At 35.9% G+C, this 22,901-nt stretch overlaps 3 protein-coding genes and 1 long non-coding RNA gene across 8 annotated transcripts; 2 read left to right on the top strand and 2 right to left on the bottom strand.

The window, feature by feature from the left end:
* Positions 1-10: 10 nt before the first annotated feature.
* Positions 11-14,571, top strand: LOC143145569 (uncharacterized). The gene is made up of 2 exons (XR_012991727.1): positions 11-2,085; positions 11,801-14,571. It is a non-coding gene; the product is annotated as an uncharacterized LOC143145569 (long non-coding RNA).
* Positions 12,785-17,296, bottom strand: LOC143145567 (putative maleylacetoacetate isomerase 2). Its single transcript, XM_076309063.1, has 5 exons — positions 17,137-17,296; positions 16,729-16,780; positions 16,348-16,496; positions 16,064-16,268; positions 12,785-15,999 (listed from the first exon to the last, which is right to left on the bottom strand). The coding sequence occupies exons 1-5, from the start codon at positions 17,152-17,154 to the stop codon at positions 15,770-15,772; spliced, it is 654 nt and encodes a 217-aa protein (XP_076165178.1). The 5' UTR covers positions 17,155-17,296; the 3' UTR covers positions 12,785-15,769.
* Positions 17,297-18,096: 800 nt separating this feature from the next.
* Positions 18,097-19,313, top strand: LOC143145568 (uncharacterized). 5 transcript variants are annotated; one of them, XR_012991726.1, is made up of 5 exons: positions 18,097-18,241; positions 18,389-18,567; positions 18,627-18,741; positions 18,881-18,951; positions 19,172-19,237. XR_012991726.1 is itself a non-coding variant. In XM_076309065.1 (4 exons), the coding sequence occupies exons 1-3, from the start codon at positions 18,153-18,155 to the stop codon at positions 18,722-18,724; spliced, it is 366 nt and encodes a 121-aa protein (XP_076165180.1). In that variant the 5' UTR covers positions 18,097-18,152; the 3' UTR covers positions 18,725-18,741; positions 18,929-19,313. The 5 variants fall into 5 exon arrangements, 4 of the variants coding, with proteins under 4 accessions (XP_076165180.1, XP_076165181.1, XP_076165179.1 ...); XM_076309065.1 differs by having other exon boundaries at positions 18,929-19,313; XM_076309066.1 differs by having other exon boundaries at positions 18,881-19,313.
* On the bottom strand, positions 18,790-21,180 carry LOC143145566 (uncharacterized). Its single transcript, XM_076309062.1, has 7 exons — positions 20,640-21,180; positions 20,350-20,426; positions 20,162-20,289; positions 19,853-20,086; positions 19,557-19,778; positions 19,157-19,462; positions 18,790-19,090 (listed from the first exon to the last, which is right to left on the bottom strand). The coding sequence occupies exons 1-7, from the start codon at positions 20,728-20,730 to the stop codon at positions 18,988-18,990; spliced, it is 1,161 nt and encodes a 386-aa protein (XP_076165177.1). The 5' UTR covers positions 20,731-21,180; the 3' UTR covers positions 18,790-18,987.
* Between the last annotated feature and the right edge of the window lie 1,721 nt (positions 21,181-22,901).

The following is a 22,901-nucleotide window of genomic DNA, read 5'->3' as shown; positions in this document are numbered from 1 at the left end:
AACGGGATAGACGGTAATCAATAATGGGTTTAGTTAAAATAACTAAAAACGTTAGCTATAGCGTCAAATGAAATATATAAGTGTACATGAGTACAATTCGTAGCTGGAGGCGCTGGCTCACCGCTCTTTAAGATAACTTGTATATTTATAAATATCACATAACATGAGTAATAATAATATATTAGAGAGGGTGGAGGGGGGGGGAGGGGGCGAGAGAGTGAGTGAGTGAGTGAGTGAGTGAGTGAGTGAGTGATTGAGTGAATGAGTGAATGAGTGAATGAGTGAGTGAGTAAGTGAGTGAGTGAGTGAGAGCGAGCGAGCGACTGAGTGAGTGAGTGAGTGAGTAAGCGAGTGAGTGAGTGAGCGAACGAGCGAGCGAATGAGTAAGTGTGTCTATGAGTGACAGAGAGAGAAAGAGAGAGAGAGAGAGTCACGCAACACGAAAAGATTGAATTAAATGATTACAAAAAGAGAATTCTTTATTCTTAAAAAAAAAGAAGAAGAAGAAGAAGAAGAAGAAAAAATTAATAATGTGTCTTCGTGTGCGTGTGCGTGTGTGCGTGCGTGTGTATATATGTATGTATGTATATATATATGTATGTATACATATTTATGTACTATATATACAGAATGGAATGATATTATAAACATTGTTGACAAAATATTTTTGCGTCCGCAAACGTAAAACACGGTTTTAAGTTTATCCATAAATTCTATGTGAACTATTATCAATTAAACTTTACTGTGTTGCCCAAATGCATTGAAAAGTCACGGATACGATAAAGATGCAATCTATTAATAGGTTGCTGTAGATAGATCTATTCTAAAATTTTAATAGAACGTGTTATGAATGTCATATATAGCGTTAATTTAATTTATAAATCGATTTATTTTAATGGCAGCATAATATTTCTCTGCATTAATTGTCTAAAAAAAATTTCCACTAATTACTCCCATCGTCACGTTCGAACTGTTAATGGGCAATTCTCGGTCTAACGCTATTACCATTTTGTTCAATTTCTACTTTACAATTCACATTTTTTACTGCCAGTAGGCAGCTGACTTCCAAACTACTTGAATGAGTCAAGATTTACCAAAAAATGTTACATCTTGTTTATTTATACATCAATTCGTATTTTTATCATTTGTAATGCCCATACGAATACTTGTACTAGTGTACCTAAATCTAGTATTGCGCTAAATTTGTATATCACGAAGTAGATTAAAAACTTACATTTACTTTGACATGAATTTTGACATACTTTGTGCTTGTTACAAGTAATATCGATCTTATTACTTTGAAGTGATGAAACAACTAGATTTTTGTCCCGTAACGTTTTTCTTACTTCTTCCTTTTTTTTTTGCCTTTTCATGAGCAACAAAATGCAACAAATTCTTGTTTCACTTAATGTAAAAATATTTAATTCTAATTATGCGTTTAGTAAATGGTTTAACATATTTGATGTTGCGTCATTAGAACTGCAATATTTTTAATATTCGCGGCATATTGAGGAATGAATCGTTATCGTGACTTTTTCTTTACCGGATTTCCTGTGAACGAAATCAAAACGATTATCTTCGTTCAATTCGATTAATGTATAAATATCGAATCATTGGTGCACATTGGGAAAAAGTAGTACGTAATCTTGCAAGTAAATCTCTATGCCAAACAACTTGTAGGTAGCACAAGGTAATTAGACTAGGTTACGATTTTCTCAATAAACGACATTCCTTAGTAGAACAGATTATGTATAAGACTAGCTGTGATGGAGTTGAGGGATATGTACATCAGCTGCCAGTACGTGAAAAATGCCACGACGATACATTGATAGCGTGTAAAATTATAGAATTTATTTGCGCAGGAAAAGTAACTTGATGGCATATGAAAATTCACCGGCAAGGAGAAGACAGGAATGGATGATTTTTCTGCATAAACTAACAGTGTTAGCGTTAACTATGCAAAACGAAAATTTTGTGCACAGTGATATCAATAAGATCGTATTCTGTCAAGACCTCACGGATTATCGTGCAATATCCATTTCCCAATGTTGTTACTCGGAACGTTACAATCTCCTTGCATTATTGGTAAGAAATAAAACAAAACAAAAAAAACAAACAAACAAACAAACAAACAAACAAAAAAAACAAATAATAATAATAAGAATAAGAATAATAATAATAATAATAATAATAATAATACATATACACGCCATAGCGATCAGCCAGTCTAACATAAGTATTTCCTTTCGCGATTTATACATCTGTAGAGTGTTAGTACCTTACGAGTGTTGTCGATATTATAAAAGAAAAGATCCCGGATGCTCGTTGCTTAGCAAAATGACCATGAATTAGACACTCGTATATCGTTCGAATGTTCGGTAATAATTGTTTGAGTAAAGATCGATCGCAAATTACTTATACCATGATCATTCTCAGATTCCTTGCTAGAATTTATGCGTTCCATTGAGTGAAATTTATTTGTCGCGTATACAACGATTTCTATCTTTTCGTTAACAAAACAAATACACACAAATACCTCTACTCAAAGTGGCAAAAACAGTATTGGTTGGCCAGTCAATGTTACCTACGAGTTGTTTAACGAGAGGATATACTGTTAGACTAATTAAGCCGTTTATCGGCAAAAATATTTAGAAGGATCTTTATTTCGTACGATGTTTTGTTTTTGTACAGTCCGAGGTAGATATCGTTCGCTCATTCTCTAAGTAAAGATTACGCGGCGCGATCGTTCGCGCCGTGGATTAGTTGTACACGATTAATAGGTATAGATGCGTAGATAATGTCTTAAGTCTCTTATAAAAATCGTCATTACAGGTTCAACATTTTAATCCAATTAATCGATCGAAATATTTACAGAATGAGTAAAACTAATTATACCCTCGCACGTCGTGGAACTGTAGTGTGTAGCAACCAGGGAGGAAAGAAAAAGAACTGTAGGAATTGCATTGACTTGCCTCGATTCTAATATGACTATTATTACAGTAACTATGATTGAATTTTGTCACACGTGTTGCCACGCGGGGTGGCTTGCGTGTCCCACGTTACTTGGCTGTGTGTGCTAGGCTACATCGTATAATTCATGTTCCATCATCCATCACTCCATTCGCATAGAATCCAGTTACCTGTGTATAGAGCGAAACAGAGGGGAAAAAAGGAAGAATAACGATGATTCATCATTACGTACTAAATATTCGGACGAAAAGGAAAATACGCAAGGAAGGGTCGATACATATTTAATACCAGGAGAGAAAAAGAATGGAGAGAGAAAAGAAAAGAAAAGAAAAAGAACAAATAACCTTTCCGCGCGACATTCACACACTCCACCTAATCACTTTAGTGCCATATTGATATCCCATCAGCCACACTTGTTGACGTTTTAACGGTAGAACGTGTTGTTAAAGATGTGTATATTCTGCGATATAAAGCAGGTTGTTTTGAATAAAGTCGGAATACGTTTTATTTCACATTACATATATATATATATATTAAATCGTTACAAAGTATTATGAAACATTCACCACCTGTATATCGATTATTTAGATTGTCGCCAGTGTACAGAGAATTGTTTCACAGCTGCAGAGGGATTCAAATTAATGGAACTACAGTACCTTTCGCTCGTATGTCGCCAATTTTTCCTCGTACAGGCGGAACGAACGGAACCGTTCCGATCATTTTCCGCAAGCGGGATCGACTATTGTCCACCGCTGATCGTTATCATTTATAGATTTCACGTTACATATCTTCGCGAGAGTATTGTCTAGGGATTGGCGATGTTTTTCTCGTTGAAACTAAATCCGAACACTATCCGATTCGGGCTATTGTTTCGCCTCTGAGAATCTTCCAATATTTTATAATTAAAAATAGTCCGATTCGGGTTGTGTGTCGGGTTCAATTTCGTCGTGTACATCTCATCGCGACCTCACGTGGGTGCCTCGTTGCTCCCTCGCTCGATCGTTTTTTTTTTTTTTTTTTTTTTTTTTTTTTTTTTTTTTTTTTTTTTTTTTTTTGAAAAATCGTAATCTTCACCGCGGACCTGTAGAGACGAACAATACCGATTCAGGTGCCCATAGGAGCGAGAGTTACTGTACGCAACGATTACTGCGAGACAGAGAGCCGTTAGATCGTAAGCTCTGCATTCTCGAGCTGTTTATTTGCGAAATGTGCGAAGGAAGTTTTTGTAAAAAATGCAACGGTTTCTTGACCAGAAACGATCCAACAATGCGTTTCTAATAGCTTTTACTTTTACGAAACGAATACTTCCGTTGCGGAGTTCGGTGTGTTAAATTTTCCCCGAATAAAATGCAAAGCTCGAGCGAAGTGAGTGATACTTGTTGAAGCAAAGGCCGCGAAAGTGACTTTTATTTCAACGCTTGAACGTTTCGATATAAAACCGAAGTGGTTATTAGATGCTTTTTCTTTACGAGATTACCGAACCATTGTTTCTGAAGAAACGTTGCATTTGGATGCTTCAAGAATTGTTATATTCTCGGACGATTCTTTTTACTGCCACTTTTTGCAATGTTTCGCTATAATCAAACTAGATGGAAATTTACAATAGTCGAAACAGAAAATAATGAAACTTTAATGTAAAATGTAACGTTACACGTTTAAGGAGTATTAATATATTAAGAAATACGATAGATGTCGCAAAGAAGATGACGGTGAGAATAATAGTAATCGATCGCATCGCACTGAATCGACAATAGAGCAGAACTTAATTGTTATACGTAGCAAAAGAAAGTGCAGAAAAAGCTTGTCGAGAAAATCCAAATTAAGTCTTAAATGCTGAACTCGTTCACCGAATCTTTCTATTTAGACGCTATACATATACATGCATGTATATACACGTATATCGAAAGCAGAACTTTAACTCACCGTGCGTTGCCATTTTGTATACAGTCGTGTCGCGTTTTGCCAATCCGGTAATTGCAAAAACAGATACGCACACACAGAAAGAAAAAAGGAAAAAGAAAAAAAGAAAATCACATCGATCGGTTCTCGAACACTCTTCGAAAGAAGACATTCGTCTTGTTCGTTTTCGATTTTCCAGATTTCACGAAATACAGGGTCTTTCATAAAATGTAGGCGTGATTTCGAGACGTTACATCACCGCACAAAAATAATAAAGAAAGTTCACATAAACGTTTGTCCTGTCTGACTTTATTGTACAGTTGTTGTTTGCGTTCCGGTAATTCGCATCGCAAACGAATCAGTGGTGGCGTATTCAATTTTTGTACAAAGTTTAATATTGTAAACTTTGTGACGGTACTACACGTTACTCGTATATCGCCACGCATCGAAATCACCCGAGCAGCGCTCGCGATTTTATCGATTCTATTATCGATTTCGATTATTCGAATAACCATACTTTCGTTGCGAACACACCGGCACGGATAACATTCTTTTCTCCGAGTACAGAAACAATCACTGTCACGAAGCCAATGGGACATTCGAACAATGCTATTTTGAAAACAAGTTTAAACGGGCCGCCAAATGTTCGCACTTTATACTTCTTTATTACTTTTATGAACACATCTCTGACATTCTTGCCACGTTTCGTGAATCGCTCTGTATATAATACCTGCATTGCAATGCCCTGGAAAAGTACGTGACTGTGTATATATATATATATATATATATATATATATATATATATATATTTGAGGGGGTGTGCACCTAGAGAAAGAGAGGGAGTGTGTGCGTGCGTGCGTGCGAGCGAGCGAGCGAGCGAACGAGTGTCATCTATTATTATAGAAGATATGCGTGGAATTAAACGTAAAGAGGCTTTTATTTTTGTTTAAACATGAACGATAAGTCTAGTAGCGAAACAAGAATTATCCATTGGACGTGCACGAAGGGAATATTCTGACTTTGCTTGATTATAGTGCATAGTGTTCACCGATAAAAGTATTATCGCGCTATCGATACACGCAAATTTTCAAATCGTGTTACAACTCCGCTCAGAATTGCTTGTTTACCGTATAAATGAAAAACGAAGGAAATTAGTGTATTCAAAATAGCAATGCATACCAACTGAAACGATAAAATCTCCTCGTCGCGGAACGTCGGACGTTTGAGACATTTTTTACCATACGTTAAAGTACACGAAACAAGCGAGAAATCGAGAGAATTTATCCGAAAAGATTCTATTTAAAGGAAATGAAAACGAAGGAAATACAATAAGAGAGAATATATTTGAACACGATTAGAGAACATTCGTTATGAATAATTAAGAAGGTTGTACAAAAGTGTATTGTAATGTTATTTTATTGGAAGTGAGACTTTTAGAATTAGATTATTGATACCCACGGTATATTATTTTGGATAAGCATATGCGTAACAAAATTTGAGATGTATACGTATACGTATTATACAGTACATACGTATACGTGTACGTTTATCTTTATGTGTATATATGTATACATATATGTATATGTGTATAGATATATCACATTACGCGCGCACGTGTGTGTTGTGTGCGACGACGTTACATGCGCGCGCACACACCCACCAGGAATAAAAAAAATAATAACGAAGAACTTGAATGAGATTGTTGTGTTGTTTGCGATGAAAGTAGTGTGTAGCAGCTCGGGTATTCTATGAAAAGAAGGAAGATGAGGAATGAAAAAGAAAAAACTATTAAGTACCTTGTTGAGTATAAGTAGAGTAATAAATTGCTAAGTCGCGAAACGAAAAAGAATAAAATTGTGCACCGCGATGGTGCACTTGTGCACATTCATATTCATTAAACGTCTCGACATCATTGAACACACACACACAAACAAAAATAAATATTATACAGTGGAATAACGCGAAATATTGCATGCCTATTACACGCAAATGGAAACAAAGAAATAAAAAAGAAGCGTATCATAGGAGATTTCACGCGAAACGCAGTGCCGCGCGTTGTGCTTTATCTTGATTAAGGCTTGCATCTGACTTACTAGTATACCGATGCCCGGTTACGTTAGATGAAAATAAATAAAATAGCATTATCTTCTCACGAGTATTTCGAATTTTCGAGAGCAGCTGGCTGCTAGAAACGGATTAAATGATACCACGTATAGAGAGACTCGTTCGTCACTGACGATGGAATAAACGATCAAGTATTGTACCTTACATTCCTTTGGCTATAAAGTGATAACGATAAGAGGAAGACAACGACCGTGTGCTCATCTTGCGCTCTGAAACCCCTCGTTGACGGAGATTCGCATTCGCATGTGCCGACAAATTTCATTCGTATTCCTTTGAAAGTGTAAACCTGGTATCGTTCCTTCGACAGTGAAGAAACGAAACGATCAAAGATCGGGCGGTACGGGGCGATCGGTCGCTATCGATGAGTCCGAGTGATGAAAATCCTCTGCCCTTGTTACACGTTCCCCGGTATCGTCTCTACATCGTTTAAAGCCGGTCGAATCTCTTGATCGTTCTATCGTTGGACAAAGAAAGTTTTGCTTCGTTTGATGGAAATTACGTTCAGAGAACGCTCAGGTGTCTATAGAGATACAAATAGTATCGATAATGTTGATCGTTAACACGTTCATTGTCCTCTGAAGCGCAGACGAGTCCTCTTGGTACGCAATGAACACCATGCGTACGATTCATCCGAAGGGTTTTCGGAAACTAACAAATTTACCTATTACGCTGGAACGATTATCCTAGTATTTATAGTGCTTAAAATAGTAGATGGAATAGTTATTATTATGAAAATGTGTTCACGGTTTCGGATGCAAACAATGAGCGTGTTACGCTTCAAAGAAAACTGCAATCGGAGCAAAATGAAATGGTCACGCAAGGTCACGGCAAAGTAACATTTCTATCTTTGTGCCACGTTGAAGTTTGACGTGTTCCAAAGATAAATTTTCCACTTTCTGTCTATGAAACACCAGTGGTACTGGGTGTAAAGAACCCAAACGATACGGTAAATTCTCGTCAGTTGCGGAAAAACAAAGCTGCGAATTCTTAAAAGCACAGAGAAACCGTTCAATTGAACACGAGCTCTGCTCTTACGACACACGAATTCCCATTGTCTGTGACCTCTCGTGCAATCGTTGCGTTGGTTCATTATCAATCGTCTGCTTTTGCCTCAAATGGAAGACTTGCACTTTCAATTTTATACGTTTCTAAATATACACCGACGCAATGCAACGGACAAGACTTGTGTGCAAGCATCGAACTCACACCGTATACGGTGTGACTGCAACTTTCCGGTCGATAACTTTGAACGGTCAATTAATCTAGATCCGATTTCAATCTCAAAAGATTGTTGTCGTTTGTCTCACTTAAGAAGTTCCGTCGCCGAAGGGATTAGTCGAATTGTTAAAAAAAAAACGAAAATGAAAAAGAATTTCGTGTCACTTGACGCGTAAAACAAATCCGTTGTTTGTCGACTGTTTACTATCCTGATTCTTTACTGAACAATTGACGCATGCGGTACACGGTCGATCATCGGTTATCCGTCTATTTCGTTTCGTTTCGTTTCTTTCCATCAAAATGTAGATAATGTTGAAAGAAAACGGTACATAAAGAGCAGCGAGCAAAATTGTATTTTTTAATGCGCGTGTATGTGTGGGCGCGAGCGCGCCGCGCCGCGTCGCGCGCTCGTATAGTGTGTAGAGAAAGAGACAGAGAGGAAGAGATGTATATATATACATATATATATATATATATGTGTGTGTGTATGTACATATACATACGTATATGTATATATATATATATATATATATGTGTGTGTGTGTGTATATATACATACGTGTGTATATAGATAATATATTCCGAGGGTCCCACCTCCGAAAAGGGTATTGCGATATATAATAGCTATGAAAATGGTTCAACAAGGAATTTTAGATGTAATCGAGACTATATTTAATTAATCTGCCAAGTTGAGCAGCAAAAGAGTAGAGCATTGTTCTTTCGAGATAAAGCTATATTATATATACAGTAAGTCCACCACTTATGCGGTTAATTTGTTTCGAACCATTATGCGTCAAACGAATTGTATAAATACGATGTACTTTTGGTATACAATCTTATTTTCAAAGGTAATTTACGTTAAATAGGGCCACGAGTACTTCTTTACGGAAAGAAACTACATTCAATTTGTAAATACATGCGTACATGAAAAATATGTATAAGGACGTAAATAGAAACACAAAAGCATACATACCTACGAATTCGCGTAACTCGAGGACTCACTGTATATACATGTATATACATTATACATATATATTTTGTATATATGTACGCATTATATATGTATATATGTATATGTATATATATATATATATATATATATATATATATATATATATAATGCATGCGCGCGCGCGTGTGTGTATGTGTATGTACATGTACATATTATACCACTATACATACACATACTTAGAGGCAATTAAAACTCTCTCGGCAGACAAGAAACTATTCTTAGGGCTGTTAATTATTTGAGAATCATCTAATACGATGATAATTTAGGACAAAGTATACATATATGGAATACATGCACACGTTTGTGGATATACTTGTGTCGTCGATTTGTCCGTGAAACGGATCAATCGGAATCCATGGTACGTGCTACAACATTCGTTTCATAATCATTTTAGCGAAGAAGAAGGAGGAAAGAGAGAGGAATGTGCGTTACACTCTGCATCGCGCGAGGCAGAGATTTACATACGCACGAAAGTAATAGCAGAGAACCTTACGGACAAATCTTAGTTTCCATGTTTGTTTTTTTTTTCCTCTTTTTTTTCCCCCACAATATCTTTCTACAAGTGCGTTGTAATTATAATCTAGCACAAAATGCTGTGTTACATTGTCTGTAGAATATTCTGCGTTCAATTGTATCCCCGCGAACGATCATTCTCGATTGTCACCTCGGAGCGAACACAAGCGAAAGCGGTTCAATGATTTTGTTTCACTTCTTTTAATCGATAAGGTGAAAATAATTCGGCAGTAAGAAAAGGACCGAATCGACTCGTTTTCCTCGCGTTTCTCATTCGGTTCGAAAGGATACAATGTACGCTTTACTTTCTTCAGCGACGTAACAAAAACGATTTATAATACTTTGATTGTCAAAATGAAGAATTTAAGAGAATCGGTCATTTGCACGGATATCGGTGAACGCGATGACAAACGAGTATGCATCGCGCGGTTTGCAAGCCTAAAAGCGTAAAACAAAAATTCTCTGTTTATCAACAACGCAATACGATACCTTTTTATTTTTTTTTAATTTCTACCATAATTCTTTACTTGTAAAAACCAAATTCGTGGGTCACTTCACCCTACCGCGACTTTTTTGGGCACCACTACATATTTACAAAGGACACACGTCTGTAATATGCTATGTTTAGTTCACAGAGCATTTGAATTTTACTCTTAAAATAATTACTTTACACTCTAACCACATTTATTTGCATCCATTGAATTGTTAATTCTTTCATCGTCAAAGTTATTTCATTCAATGTTAAATAATTATAAAAAGAATATTACAAAAACAGTACACACACGCACACACACACACATACATACGCGCGCGCCGTATACCATACACGTACACACACATGCATGCATGCATACATACATACATACATACATACATACATACATACATACATACATACATACATACATGCTCACGCCTACATAACAGTACACGCGCATACACACATATACACAGATACACGCGCGTACACACATACCCACAGATATATATTAAATATTTTCACTCATGAGGAAGCATCGTTACCTGTACGACAAGTGACCATAAGAGCATAATAAACAATCGCTCATTAAATGCATTCTGTTGTTCTTCATTTCATGACCTGGCCACACACGTCCATCCACGCTGGTCCATCGATCCATGCATTTGTCCATTTCAGTGTCGCTGTACGATCTCATCGTATTCTCTCTATTTCTCATTCACCGAAATTTCTTCGAATTTCACAGGATATCTACCACTATGTCTCTCTAGCTTGATAAACATATTTTTCTTTGCTCTCTCTCTAATACGACATCCAACGGATCCTATGTATAATTGTAATTTTATCAAAATTGAAAAGGTTTGTATCCCGCGTTCGCAGTTAATTGTTCTATTGTGCACTATTTCTATAGGTTCTATGTGTGTTCTATTCCTCGCACCAATTCCGCGAGAAGCGGATGAAAAAATTTACCAAAAATCGTTCGAATCGCATTCGTCAACGGATACAGACCCTTTCAAATTTTGATAGAAAGCTCGTCGAAGATTGAACGCTTTAGACGGTTTAGTCCGTGCACTTGTAAATACGACGTTACGACAATTCCAGTTTAGTTCGTAAGCTTTTATAGATTTATCTCGTCTCGCGTTCAAAGGCGAATTATTCGATGCGAGTAATCTCTCGTAAGTGCAGTATTTGTTAGAAAGGAACGCAGAGGTACATTAGAATTCGATAAATATTTAATGTCATCGTTTCATTGTACTCACTGGCCGCGACGCTTATTTTTATCCCAAAGTCTCTTTGGAGCTGTGTTATTATTGCGTGTACCTCGTGTTCGGAATAGCATATCACCTTGAACACCGCTATATACGGGTTTCGCATGCATTCCATCGGTGTACAAATTCTGGCGTACAAAAAGATGCTGTTCTAACTAGTCAGTTTAGAATAAGGGAATGTATTTTTTTACACGATGGATTTATAATAAAGACATTGATAAACGAAAGAGAGTATCGAGTTCAGACGGATGGCACTGAAACAGAAACAAACCGAGGAACAACTTTGTCGTATTCAACGGTTGTTGTTTTTCTGTTCAGTTTCTTCGCGAGTTGAACAATCTCCGGGATGTTTCGCGGAAGAAACACATGGATTTATTTCGGCGAATGTTCGTTTCTTGAAACGTTACGAGATTAAAGCTGTTTCGGTTTTAAATTCGCGTGTACGCGATTCTTTGGAATACTCCACGTTGTAGGGGAACCGGTGTTAAACTCCTTTTGACGGGTAAGTTGCACACATTTTTCTTTAATTCGATGCTTTCGTTCATCCAACCCATTCGTCCGATTTAATTTTAAATCGAAACAGTTGTTGAAGGCTCCGGTTCCGAGTCTTGTCCTTTCGGAAGAGTGCGAACTCTTTCAACATTGCGAATACACTCGGACCGGAACAAATTGGCCCGTTAAGGTCACCGAGTTTGATTACTATCTCCTTCGAACCGTTTCCCCCCACGTCCCCGCGTCCCGTCACTCACTCGCCCACTCACTCACTCAACCCCACCCCCACCTCTCTCTCTCTCTCTCTCTCTCTCTCTTTGGTTTTTTCGATCCGGGTTCGATTCAACGTTCGAGGAACAGAAAACGGAAACCCGTAGGCACACGCACGTTGTCTCTGGCACGGAATGGCAAACCGAGGGGTTGCGCTTTGTGCGATCGACGGTCACAAAAGTGACCTTGACAGGTCAGTTTTTCCAATCACGAATTAGCTTTGTCAGAATTTCAGGATTTCGGCCGATGCTGCGTTAGAAGGAATATAACTTGTCACGGTAACAAAGACAGTGACCGAAGCTGCGAGCAGGTACCTACCAGGTGACGAATTATAATACTTCGATTCGAATTGTAATGGAAAATATAACGCGATTTGCTCTTTCGCAATTAAGATCGTTAATACGATTCTCTCTTCTCTGATAACTAGTACGGTTACACATCAATATACGTACTCTTTTGTTCGAGCGATAAGTACACGTTCGCAAATGTACTCACAGTTCGTGGCAGCGTTTTAATTTCGCATCTTCGAATTAATATGCATACACTATGACACAGAATTTATTATTCCTCGTAAGCAGTGAACGTACATAATTCAATTTTCACTTACAAAATATCTATGCGTATCATACCGATTTGTTTGTTTGTTTTGTTAAGTTCTTTGTTAAGTATAGTTTATTGTTATTATTATACATACTCGCATTTGCCCAAACTACAACTCTTCTCACGCACATCCTTTTACAAATGGTATGTAGCACTACCTAACTAAACTCTATTTAGGACCGTCGATAAGTCAAGTTCTAAAATGGTTGTCCTTTATTGCCCTTAGTTTGCCAGACTATACAACGATTCTATTGTGTTCATTGTTTCGCGTTACGCTACCAAACGAATGATTTGCGTCGTATTGCGTACTTTCCTGCTTCGGACTCTCACGAGCTGTCACTGCGAATAAGCTAATAGTGGGAGAACAGTGTCCGTTAAACTGTAGTTACCGGTTTTCCATTACAAAGAAAGCATTGTGCAGAGAAATGGAGAATTTATTTCGTCGATCTCGCACCAAATACAAAATGTGTGTCGGTCGGTGCGAGTAAAGTTTTTTTGGTCAGCCTTGCGATTCTTCGATACAAGTCACCTCGCGACAAAGGTGGATCGATATCGTTCGTCTCGAAAAATTCTACACAAAATTATCCATTTCTCCCACGTTATTCAATTATATGAATAAGAAATATCACGTGAGCTAAAAACAAACGAGTCGGATTTTCCTTCGCACAACCATCGCGACACGTCGTTAAAGATCTTATTACACCGTGTTTCATCACTCTCTATCCCACGTTACGCTTCATACTTGAAATCAACGCGAAAAGAAATTTTCTTGTGCGATTACAGTCGAAGGGTATCACTTGTTTGCATTCCTTTCTATGTCTCTATAAACTCTATCGTATATGTACGACACGCGATACTCTTGTTGAAATACGGTAATTCCCGCTTTCGAGATCCAATTTTTAACCCGGAAACAACGCGCTACCAATTCAATCGCGTTACTCTTACGTCTTTTCTCGGCCCTAACCTAACCGATTGATTCGCGTGATTCTTATCGGATGAATCGGCTCGGGATCAAAATCACTCTCCACTACACACGTTTTCAAGTGAATCGTAGATCCCGATTCTTTCGGTTCTTCGAAAGCGAGAACCACTGTGGTATGAGCAGCCTCTTTAAATACGATTCGGGCTGATAATGCTTTTTGCATGCAACATTCGGACGTCTTGTATAAAAATTATATATACATTATTATCTAATCATTCACTTGTATAATGCGCACGTCTATGTATGAAATGTATATCCTCTGTTATTCTTCTTTGTTATACTATAAATTATAATTCCTAGTCGTCTAGTTAAAGAAGCATGCAAACAAATAACCCTCCGTTATCACCTTAAAGAGTAATTCGTAGTAAACGTTACGAATAGACAAGCCTAGGAACAACTACTTTCGAATGTTTCAATTTTGATCGCGTGATTTCGTTACAAATCGAAAGATTGTCGTTACTTTCGTGTAATGTAATGGCAAGAGAGAACCCGGCAATTAAAAACAATGCCAATAGAACGAGATTCACGATTATTGACAATGTTCGATACCGTGGTTCGGTTTCATCCTTACGCCTGTGGTCTTTATCGCACAATAAACGTATCGTTCGTGTATAAAACTACAAAATATATATAAGTTATACAATATAGGCGATACGGTAAAAAATGTATCTCTATATAAGATTATATCCTGCAAAAAATACACTGGAAAGTATTAAAGTGTGCTCAAGATTGAAGCAGGAAAACATTCTACAGAGTTTTCAAGTACATATTTTCATATTTTAATCGTAAAATCCTCTTCCACCTGTCTCTTTAGTCTCGATATAATGTATATGGAATGCATCAGGTGAATCAATATCTCCCGCCAAGGTACGCCATACGTATCAACGTCGAGCACACCTTCCTATCTTTTAAAGCTAAAAAAATATGCAAAATCCAAAGTTGCATAGCATCTAATATTTCTAACGATTATTCGTGGACTGATACAGTTTACGGAAGAAAATGAAGTGTACCCACAGGATAAAAGCTTTTGGAAAAAAATTTGATTTGTACTTTTCATTCCTCGGTATTTTTTATGGAGTTTGAGCAGATTGCATTCTCTTATTACACCTTTCCTTGTTTATTTGTTCAATAATCTATGTTAGTATGCGTGCTTTCTGCAATGTTCGGATCTGCTACTTCGTATTCGGTAAAGGATTTAAAGTTTTTATCTAATATTATTTAATAGCAACACTTCTCCTTAATCTATGTAAGCTAAAAGTAATCGAAAAATTATATTATCATGAGTATAAAAAGTAAACTTTTGATTTCAGACAACAGAACCTATTTATAATAGGTCAATACACTTTACAAAGTAATGCGTAAGTACTGTACGAAGACGAATTTTTGTAATTTCGATTGTAAATTTAAACCAATGAAAAAACGTAACAAAATTAAACATAAGCCAACATTCCTATTCTCTGAGTAAGTACGGGAATGGTACAGTGTTTCTTCTCATCTTGAAACAGACGGCGTAGCACGTAATTCGACCTTACGTATAACTGAAAATTATTATAGAGTTGAATACTCTACTCTACACTGTTTACCATCTCGGCACCTAGACCTATGTAGTTCTCGAGTGATAAAAGGTGTCCTAATCCTCTCGTAAACAAATAACACCATAATCTATGGTACCACTTAAAGGCGTGCCTTCATTTATAATGTCGTAGAATTTCATTCAGCTTACAAAGCGTGCAATCACCCGTTTAAAAATTAACGATGTCTCTTAACTTTAGAAAGATCGTGCATGTATTATGAACATATGATCTAACGTAACCGTTTGATACCAATTTTAATAAGAATAAGATTGCACCACCTTTTCTCACTGTAGAACTACAAAATATTGGACCACCTCCCTTCCCAGTTCTAAGAAATTAGAAAAGGAACAGGGTGGTCTGCCTTGCTTGCTACTTAGTTGCCTCTGGAGGACAATCAGGCTGATTATTTGGGTGGGCAGCGGTGAAGGCAGGATGATTCTCTAAATGACGATCTACCCTTAAAATTGTTGGGAAAGGTCTCAGATCGACGAGAAACCTTCTTGCGTTAAATATTTGTGGTATCAAGCAACAATCTGCTAATGTGATTTCGTCCCCCACACAGTATTTTCCTGCGCTAGATGACAGTAACTTTTCTACCGCTGAAAAATAATCGTTTCGGTCATTTTGACACTATGTATTTCTCTACTTTCGTTATCAATGTACCTGTTAAACCTCTGGTAATCCAATGTTGAGCCCATTCTTTCTTACGTTCTTCGCCGACGTAGATCAACACAACCAGATTCTGCAGAGGTTGAATACCACTGGCAATTACTTCGCAAATTTCCCTCACTCTAGCTCTCTTTACCGGATCTGCAGGCATTAAAGGTCGATGTGGTCTGGTCTCTTCCAAATATTGCAAGATATTCAACTGTAATCGATAGATTTTCAGTCATCTGCACCGTTTCGCGCTAATATAAATAAATATGTACAATTACACCTATACTCACAGACTCTATTAACGTGTGATTGTCAATGTGAAGCGCGGGTACCTGCTCCATGGGATTAATTTCACGAAATTCGTTGGAATGTTGTTCCCCGCCACCTTTAATTAAGCTTACCGGCTTTATATCGTATGGGATTTCTTTCAAGTTTAGTGCTATTCAAAAATAAAACATTAAATTATTATACGTACATTTTTAAAAACATTTTACTTGATTCTGGTGAGGTGAAAAAGAAACGATTGATACCACCATTACATTTACTCGCAAACGAAAGTTTTTAAAAAAATTTACGATTACATTCGAGTACATGATATTTTATCTGAAAAGTTTCGCAAATGTAATCGCAAGAGAATCTCAAAATCAATGAACGCTGTGTTTTTGACTCACCGATTCGCACTCTCCACGAGCATGAGCTCCGCCAATAGGAGTAGAGTACCGGCTGTGAACGAAAAAAAAAAAAGGAACGAGAAATAAATGATCGACCGACAATTATTCATCCCGGTGTTTACCGGTTTCGAGCGGTACGTTGACAAAGGTATACATTGGTTCACAGTAAGCCGGTCGAATTAAAATTTGATTCGATAATCGCAAGATGGAAGAAACAGCGATGATAAAAATTCGTAAATGAAGGGAATTATCCGAGGGAAAAATAAAAGGAATATAGTTCGTCAATAAACGAAAATTCTAGTTGAACGGTCGAAGGAACAGATCCTATCGGAGACGAAAGGCCAGCTTTAAAAGCGAGATCTCTGGTAACGACGTCAGCATATATTAGGTATATTAATTTGTTCTCACCTTTCCCATGACGGACATCTCGTCAGGCCTTCACGGACGGACTAGCCTGTTCGATTCTATGCTCGATCGCTCGACGTTGACGCCGTGGCTCGCGAATTTCTTCAAAATTATTCGCAATCCGTTCAACGCGCGAAATCACTCCTCCCTCCCCTTTTATTCGATTGCCAGACGTCCCGTTCCAATGTCTCATTCTGGTCTGGGGTTCGCGCAACCAATCAGCGCCCACTTTCCGATAGGAAGCAGTGCTGTACGATACAAAAAAATCTTCAAGGTTGAGATATTCTTGAAATCTTGCAAATTTATGCATTATCGTTTCTTACGGTGTAGCACTTACGCTAAACATTGATTCGCTCGTTTCACGGTGATTACTGTTTTGTATAATTTCAATGTCGCACAATACAGCATATACAATATCAATGGTGGGAGCATTCGTTTAGTGTTACTTGCATTTTTTCCGTACAATAATGAGCAACCACGTACCTTCACATACCAATTAGGAATTATAATTGTGTTTTTATTGAACGTCTTGTTTGTTTTCAAGTGGTAAACAGAACTATAAAAACTAAAATTAAAACATAGAGGATTATTTTTTAACACGAAAAATGTTAAAACGCAAATTTTTCATCCTCAATTGTGATGATATATCTTTGTGAACACGTATATTACATTTAAATGTCATTTATCGTTCATTTTATCTTTTTCTTTTGTAATTGACACGAAGATATGTACGATTTCATAACGTTTAAAAACGTTTTGGTCGAAGAATAAGATTTAAAATAGTGAAAATCCAAATTTATTGAAATTTTTAATTTGTACGTATCTCATGCATCTAAAAACATTTCGTATCATTGAACTTGAAATGTCAATTTCGAAATTATGCTTTCAAAAATTCATTTATATTAGACCTTGTACTTGTAAATTGTACGGTGAAGCATCATTTGAACATACAGTCCTGATGTTGCCTGACCAATTACAAGACAACTTTTATTTGCACGTTGCTTTTCGAGTAAACTTTAATGGCGGCCGTGGTAATTATATTGATCATTGAAGAAATAAGAAATTTGCTTTATAATATATTTTTGTGCAAGATTCTTTATTTACAACGGTACCTTATATTCTTTCTATGTATAATTATTGATAAAGAATTGAAATATAAGGTTAACAAACGATATGTTATCTTTACTAGAAAGTATTTAGTTTTTTAAGTAAAGTTTTCAGGTTACAAACATTTTGTTCATATGTTTTCTTACAGAAACTTGAACATGTCATTGAAAATGTTATTCAATTTCTTCCGAGTAAAGAATATTCAAGATGCTGCATATCGCAAACAAATTCTTGCCATAAGCTATGCCATTCTGGGATGGAACAGTTTTATGCTTTGTTTTTACATAATTATGAAAGACCGATTGCCCAACGATGTAGCCGAGCGAAGTATTTAATTCAATAATCTAATTTGTGTTTTCCAATTGTTTGAATACAAATTTTTGCAGAAGCTGTGTTAATCGAAAAATTGGGTACAGGTAATACTGTACGTTCAATACGCATTGATGGACTGACTGTAGTCCAGAATGAGATTATACAAAAATGAGAAAGAAAACTACATTGGTAAATCTTGTAAACAAATTATGTAAACAGAAAGATAGACGAAAGTAATTTAGTACTCAGCTTATGCTATTTTATTATTTAAGTATTAGTAAAATAGATTAAAAAAAATAAAATTTCACTACGTTTATGCTATTCACAGATACAATTATGAGAATGTCTTGGTCAATTTCTTCTGTTCGTATTACAGGAATCCTTCTCGACATACGGAAGGTAAGGCATTTGATATTGTTTTCTGTCAAATTTTATTTAAGGAAGAGACTGTCTTAGGGCAATTGCTCCTGACAAGGAACTCGAAGTTTCTGGATTCAATTCCTTTAACCTTTGTTCCATTTCGCATAATAAAGCTGACCTAAACGAACCGTATTAAAGAACAATGCTTGTTGATGAAAAATTATGCCAATAGAATATTACAAACCTGTATTCTTCGTAGCGCATGACTACTTCCTCAAGTTCTTGTTTGTACAATCTCGTAAGCATGGCATTGAAACAGTCGAGTTCGGGTAAACGAAAGAGTTCCCAACGTAATTTACGATCTAACGCCACCGATGCTCTACTATATACATACAACCAGTGCGGGATTTCTTCGTTCAGATACGGATTAGCTGGGACTAAGACACTGTGAGAATGAAAGTGTGTATGGCGTGGAGGCGCTACAACGCGTACCGCTTGTATTTCGTGGGGATAACATGGATGCTCGTACTGTGCTTGTCGTGTAATATGACTGAAAACAATCAATGATTTTTCATAAACGTGATAATTTACATGTAGTTAGTAATTTACACATAGTTGACATTTCATCTTTTACTTATACTTACTTAACATAATAAACACCGTATTCAGGTGATTCTATTCTTTCCCAACCTGTAGGTAAGCCCTCCTTTTCAAGAGGATGAGACCAATGAGTGGTTTTTGTATTATGATCTATATAATACTTTCTACCCCTAAGAGTAAAATCAACGGACCACCCAGGTGGTAAAGGAAGTTCTTCCTGTTGTTCATTTCTGGAACTTGATCTTTCAGAGTGGCATCGACTATATCTTGAAAATACAACGAACAATGTATGTGCACTCTGTTAATTTTAGACAAGTTAATTGTAATAATAATTTTGTACCCTGTATTTTGACGATATGCTGAATGATTGTACTCTTCGTAGCCTGAATCAATGTCAAAAGGTTTGTAAGGCATCTGTGGTGTTTGAACCCTATCTAAATGATACTCGGACCCCGCATATTGATTAACATAAGTATGAGATGTAGCAGGTGAAAGTCTGGAATGATACATTGGAGTTGCTGTACGAGACGGCATTCCATCTCTTGTACTAGTATTAACAGAAAGACTGGCAAATCTAAGGAAGTAAATTTAAAAGAATTTTTTAAGTTTCAAATAATCAGCGAAAGATTATGAGATACATTTAAACTACCTTTGCGCTAAATCCGGTACAGAACTATTAGGAGTATATTTTCCTTCGTGACTTCCTAAACCTACCGCACTCATTGTTGTCTTAGTGTTTCCAAATTTCTGTACCATACTGGGTTGTTGAGGGACAGACTATGTAAAAGTAAATCTTTATTATGCCACAAAACTATAGTGTGCACGATTGCTAATTACCATAGATGTTGAAATGGTTGGATGGTTATTACGATTCCTTGTCCTTCTATTTGGTTCTGTGGTCCATACATTAATAACTAAAAATAAATAGTACCTTGAAAAATAAAACTGACTTGGACAAAAAACATTGTTACCACTTGATAGGATACAATGTAACTAAAATAACTGAGAAGCGCAACAATCACAAAAGGAAACATTACAGATACAAGAGTGTCCTAAAAAATGCATTAAACGTAACGTAAAAAACAATTGACTGCCAAGAATGTAAAACAAAAACAAAAATTGCATACTTGGTATTTCAGGTGGAGTTTCCTTCTTAACGTATTTCCCAACAACTCCTTCTTTGATTGTTCTTAAATCCTTATTCTTTCGCGACAACATAATGATGATAAATATTCAATCAAACGTCGAATCAGCAAATCTTCGATATTTTTAAAAGTGCTTATAACCTATATAAATACAATGTTATAATCACGGCACCAGTTCGACTGCATTTCGGAGACGTTAATTAATATAAAAAGACAATTACTGCCATTTACATGTTTACGAGAATTTGTTTCACGAACGTGTCAAAGTTGTCGAGTATTTTCAAATTAGACACCGCGTTTGACGTGCGCTCGTATATCTGTCTTCATGTTGGAAACATTCATAAAGAGTAGGTACTACCGATGAGTAAGCTACATCGCGTTAGGTACGTCATTAATTTGAAACATCAAAATCTTACGGTAAATGTTTTACGGCTGCATTTTTTAATTAAACTTATCACGATTAATTCAAGATTAAAAACTTTCTACAGCATTTAATCGCAGGTGTCTACAATGTACTAAAAATCAAATATATCTACGTCATTCATTGACTTTGTCCATCAATGAATTGTTAATTTGATATATTTGTGTTATATTAATTATCTTTTAAATGGAACAATTAAACTTTTCTCAAGAACTCCGAATTCTTTTTCAATGTAGTTCGTTTTAGATATAACTCTTGATACTTTTAGAGGTGGGAGACTCTACACGATCGGTAGGTCGTGCTTAATGCATTTTCTTCTTTTTGTTATTTTATTTGTGCATGCATCTATGTACATACCGTCTGTTTTACTTTTATTCACTAATCAAAACCTATCTCAATAATTGATATATTATGAAAGAAAATAGATTACATGTATTCATTTGTTTACAGAATTAATATACTATATATTTTATATATATATATGTATGTGTGTGTGTGTGTGTGTGTGCGTGTGTGTGTGTGTATGTATGTATGTATGTATATACACACACACACATAATCAAACATATATGTACATATATACAACACATATATATATATATATATATATATATATATATATATATATCAATGATACACATGAATGTCGCACCATGGATGAGCATGGTCATATGTAATGAAAACGATATTGCATTTTCTTGTTTTAAGAGATCATTTTTGATATTTAGATGAAACAAGGCTCTTTGTGTGAAATTAGTTATACAGAAATTGAAACATTTAAATACTTATGTTAATATTTCAATGACAAAGGTCCTCCAGTATTGTTTTTTTTTAAGACAACCAAATCTTTTTTCTCCTTTTCTTTGCAATTATATAATAATCTTTTCATGACAATTTTTCTAATAAGGTTTATGTATCTTTGAGCGACAGTTATTTTAGTGTATACAAATAAAGAAGTAGTAATCTTAGTCAATTACTGCACTTAAATTTATTATACGAGTAGCTAACTATTCTTATTCTTAATATGACAAGGATAAATTAATCAACTTTCATTTATGTTACTTTTTTTACATACTAAAATCAACTGTACAACTGTTGGTTTCCTAACAGTGATTAATACGAGTATCTGGAGTATATATCTATTAAATCTATATATACAATGAAATCATACGTCACTATAATTGGGATTAATCGTAAGTAAATTGATGTTGCTCAATTGTAATGTGCACAAAGAAAAGAGAAACTGATATAATAACCGCTAACAGTTGGGTTTTAACAATAAGATACGATAGACTATCACAGTGTAGCTCGCGTTTGTATCTGTAGGATTTCTATTGTTTGAATCTTTTGATTATATTTCATTTCCCACAAATTATGGAAGTACTTGTTAGCAATGTGTTGTATCCAATTCTGGTAATCATGATGACGTACAAATGCAGTTGTCACAATATAAAAAAATACTAATATATGTTATTAAAATTCCTTACTGTAGTAGAGTAGAAACTGCACTAAAGTTAAGTTAGCCCAAAACGTAATAATTATTAAAATGCTCTATCTGTGTAAAAATGGGGGAGAAGGATATTTGCAAATCTAAAAGAAAATAGGCCATAACAAATAACAAGTAATCTGACGGTGTCGCTGATGCTTCAGTAAGCAATGCGTTTAAGAAGAATTAGAGAGTAGAAATAAATTAGACGTTCATTTAATAAAGTGTCTATTTATGCGTATAGAACTCTTATGATTTTATCTATGTTGTTCTTCTCGCGTCACATTACAGCATTTACAATAATTATATACTTTAATTTATTTTTGAACTAATTTTC

Source organism: Ptiloglossa arizonensis, chromosome 4, assembly GCF_051014685.1.
Source record: "Ptiloglossa arizonensis isolate GNS036 chromosome 4, iyPtiAriz1_principal, whole genome shotgun sequence".
NCBI classification, from domain to species: Eukaryota; Metazoa; Arthropoda; class Insecta; order Hymenoptera; family Colletidae; genus Ptiloglossa; species Ptiloglossa arizonensis.
Note: the sequence above shows the minus strand (reverse complement) of the source record. Positions and strands in the feature narration are given on the sequence as shown.

Coding starts and splice junctions, on each gene's coding strand:
- LOC143145567 (XM_076309063.1), bottom strand. Junction 16,497..16,728: donor CTCGTGGAGAGTGCGAATCG/GTGAGTCAAAAA, acceptor ATTTTTGAATAG/CACTAAACTTGAAAGAAATC. Junction 16,269..16,347: donor ATCACACGTTAATAGAGTCT/GTGAGTATAGGT, acceptor TATCGATTACAG/TTGAATATCTTGCAATATTT.
- LOC143145568 (XM_076309065.1), top strand. CDS start 18,153: ATGGCGGCCGTGGTAATTATATTGATCATTGAAGAAATAAGAAATTTG. Junction 18,242..18,388: donor AAGATTCTTTATTTACAACG/GTACCTTATATT, acceptor GTTTTCTTACAG/AAACTTGAACATGTCATTGA. Junction 18,568..18,626: donor CAACGATGTAGCCGAGCGAA/GTATTTAATTCA, acceptor AAATTTTTGCAG/AAGCTGTGTTAATCGAAAAA.
- LOC143145566 (XM_076309062.1), bottom strand. CDS start 20,730: ATGTTGTCGCGAAAGAATAAGGATTTAAGAACAATCAAAGAAGGAGTT. Junction 20,427..20,639: donor AACTCCACCTGAAATACCAA/GTATGCAATTTT, acceptor ATTTATTTTTAG/TTATTAATGTATGGACCACA. Junction 20,290..20,349: donor CAACCATTTCAACATCTATG/GTAATTAGCAAT, acceptor ACTTTTACATAG/TCTGTCCCTCAACAACCCAG.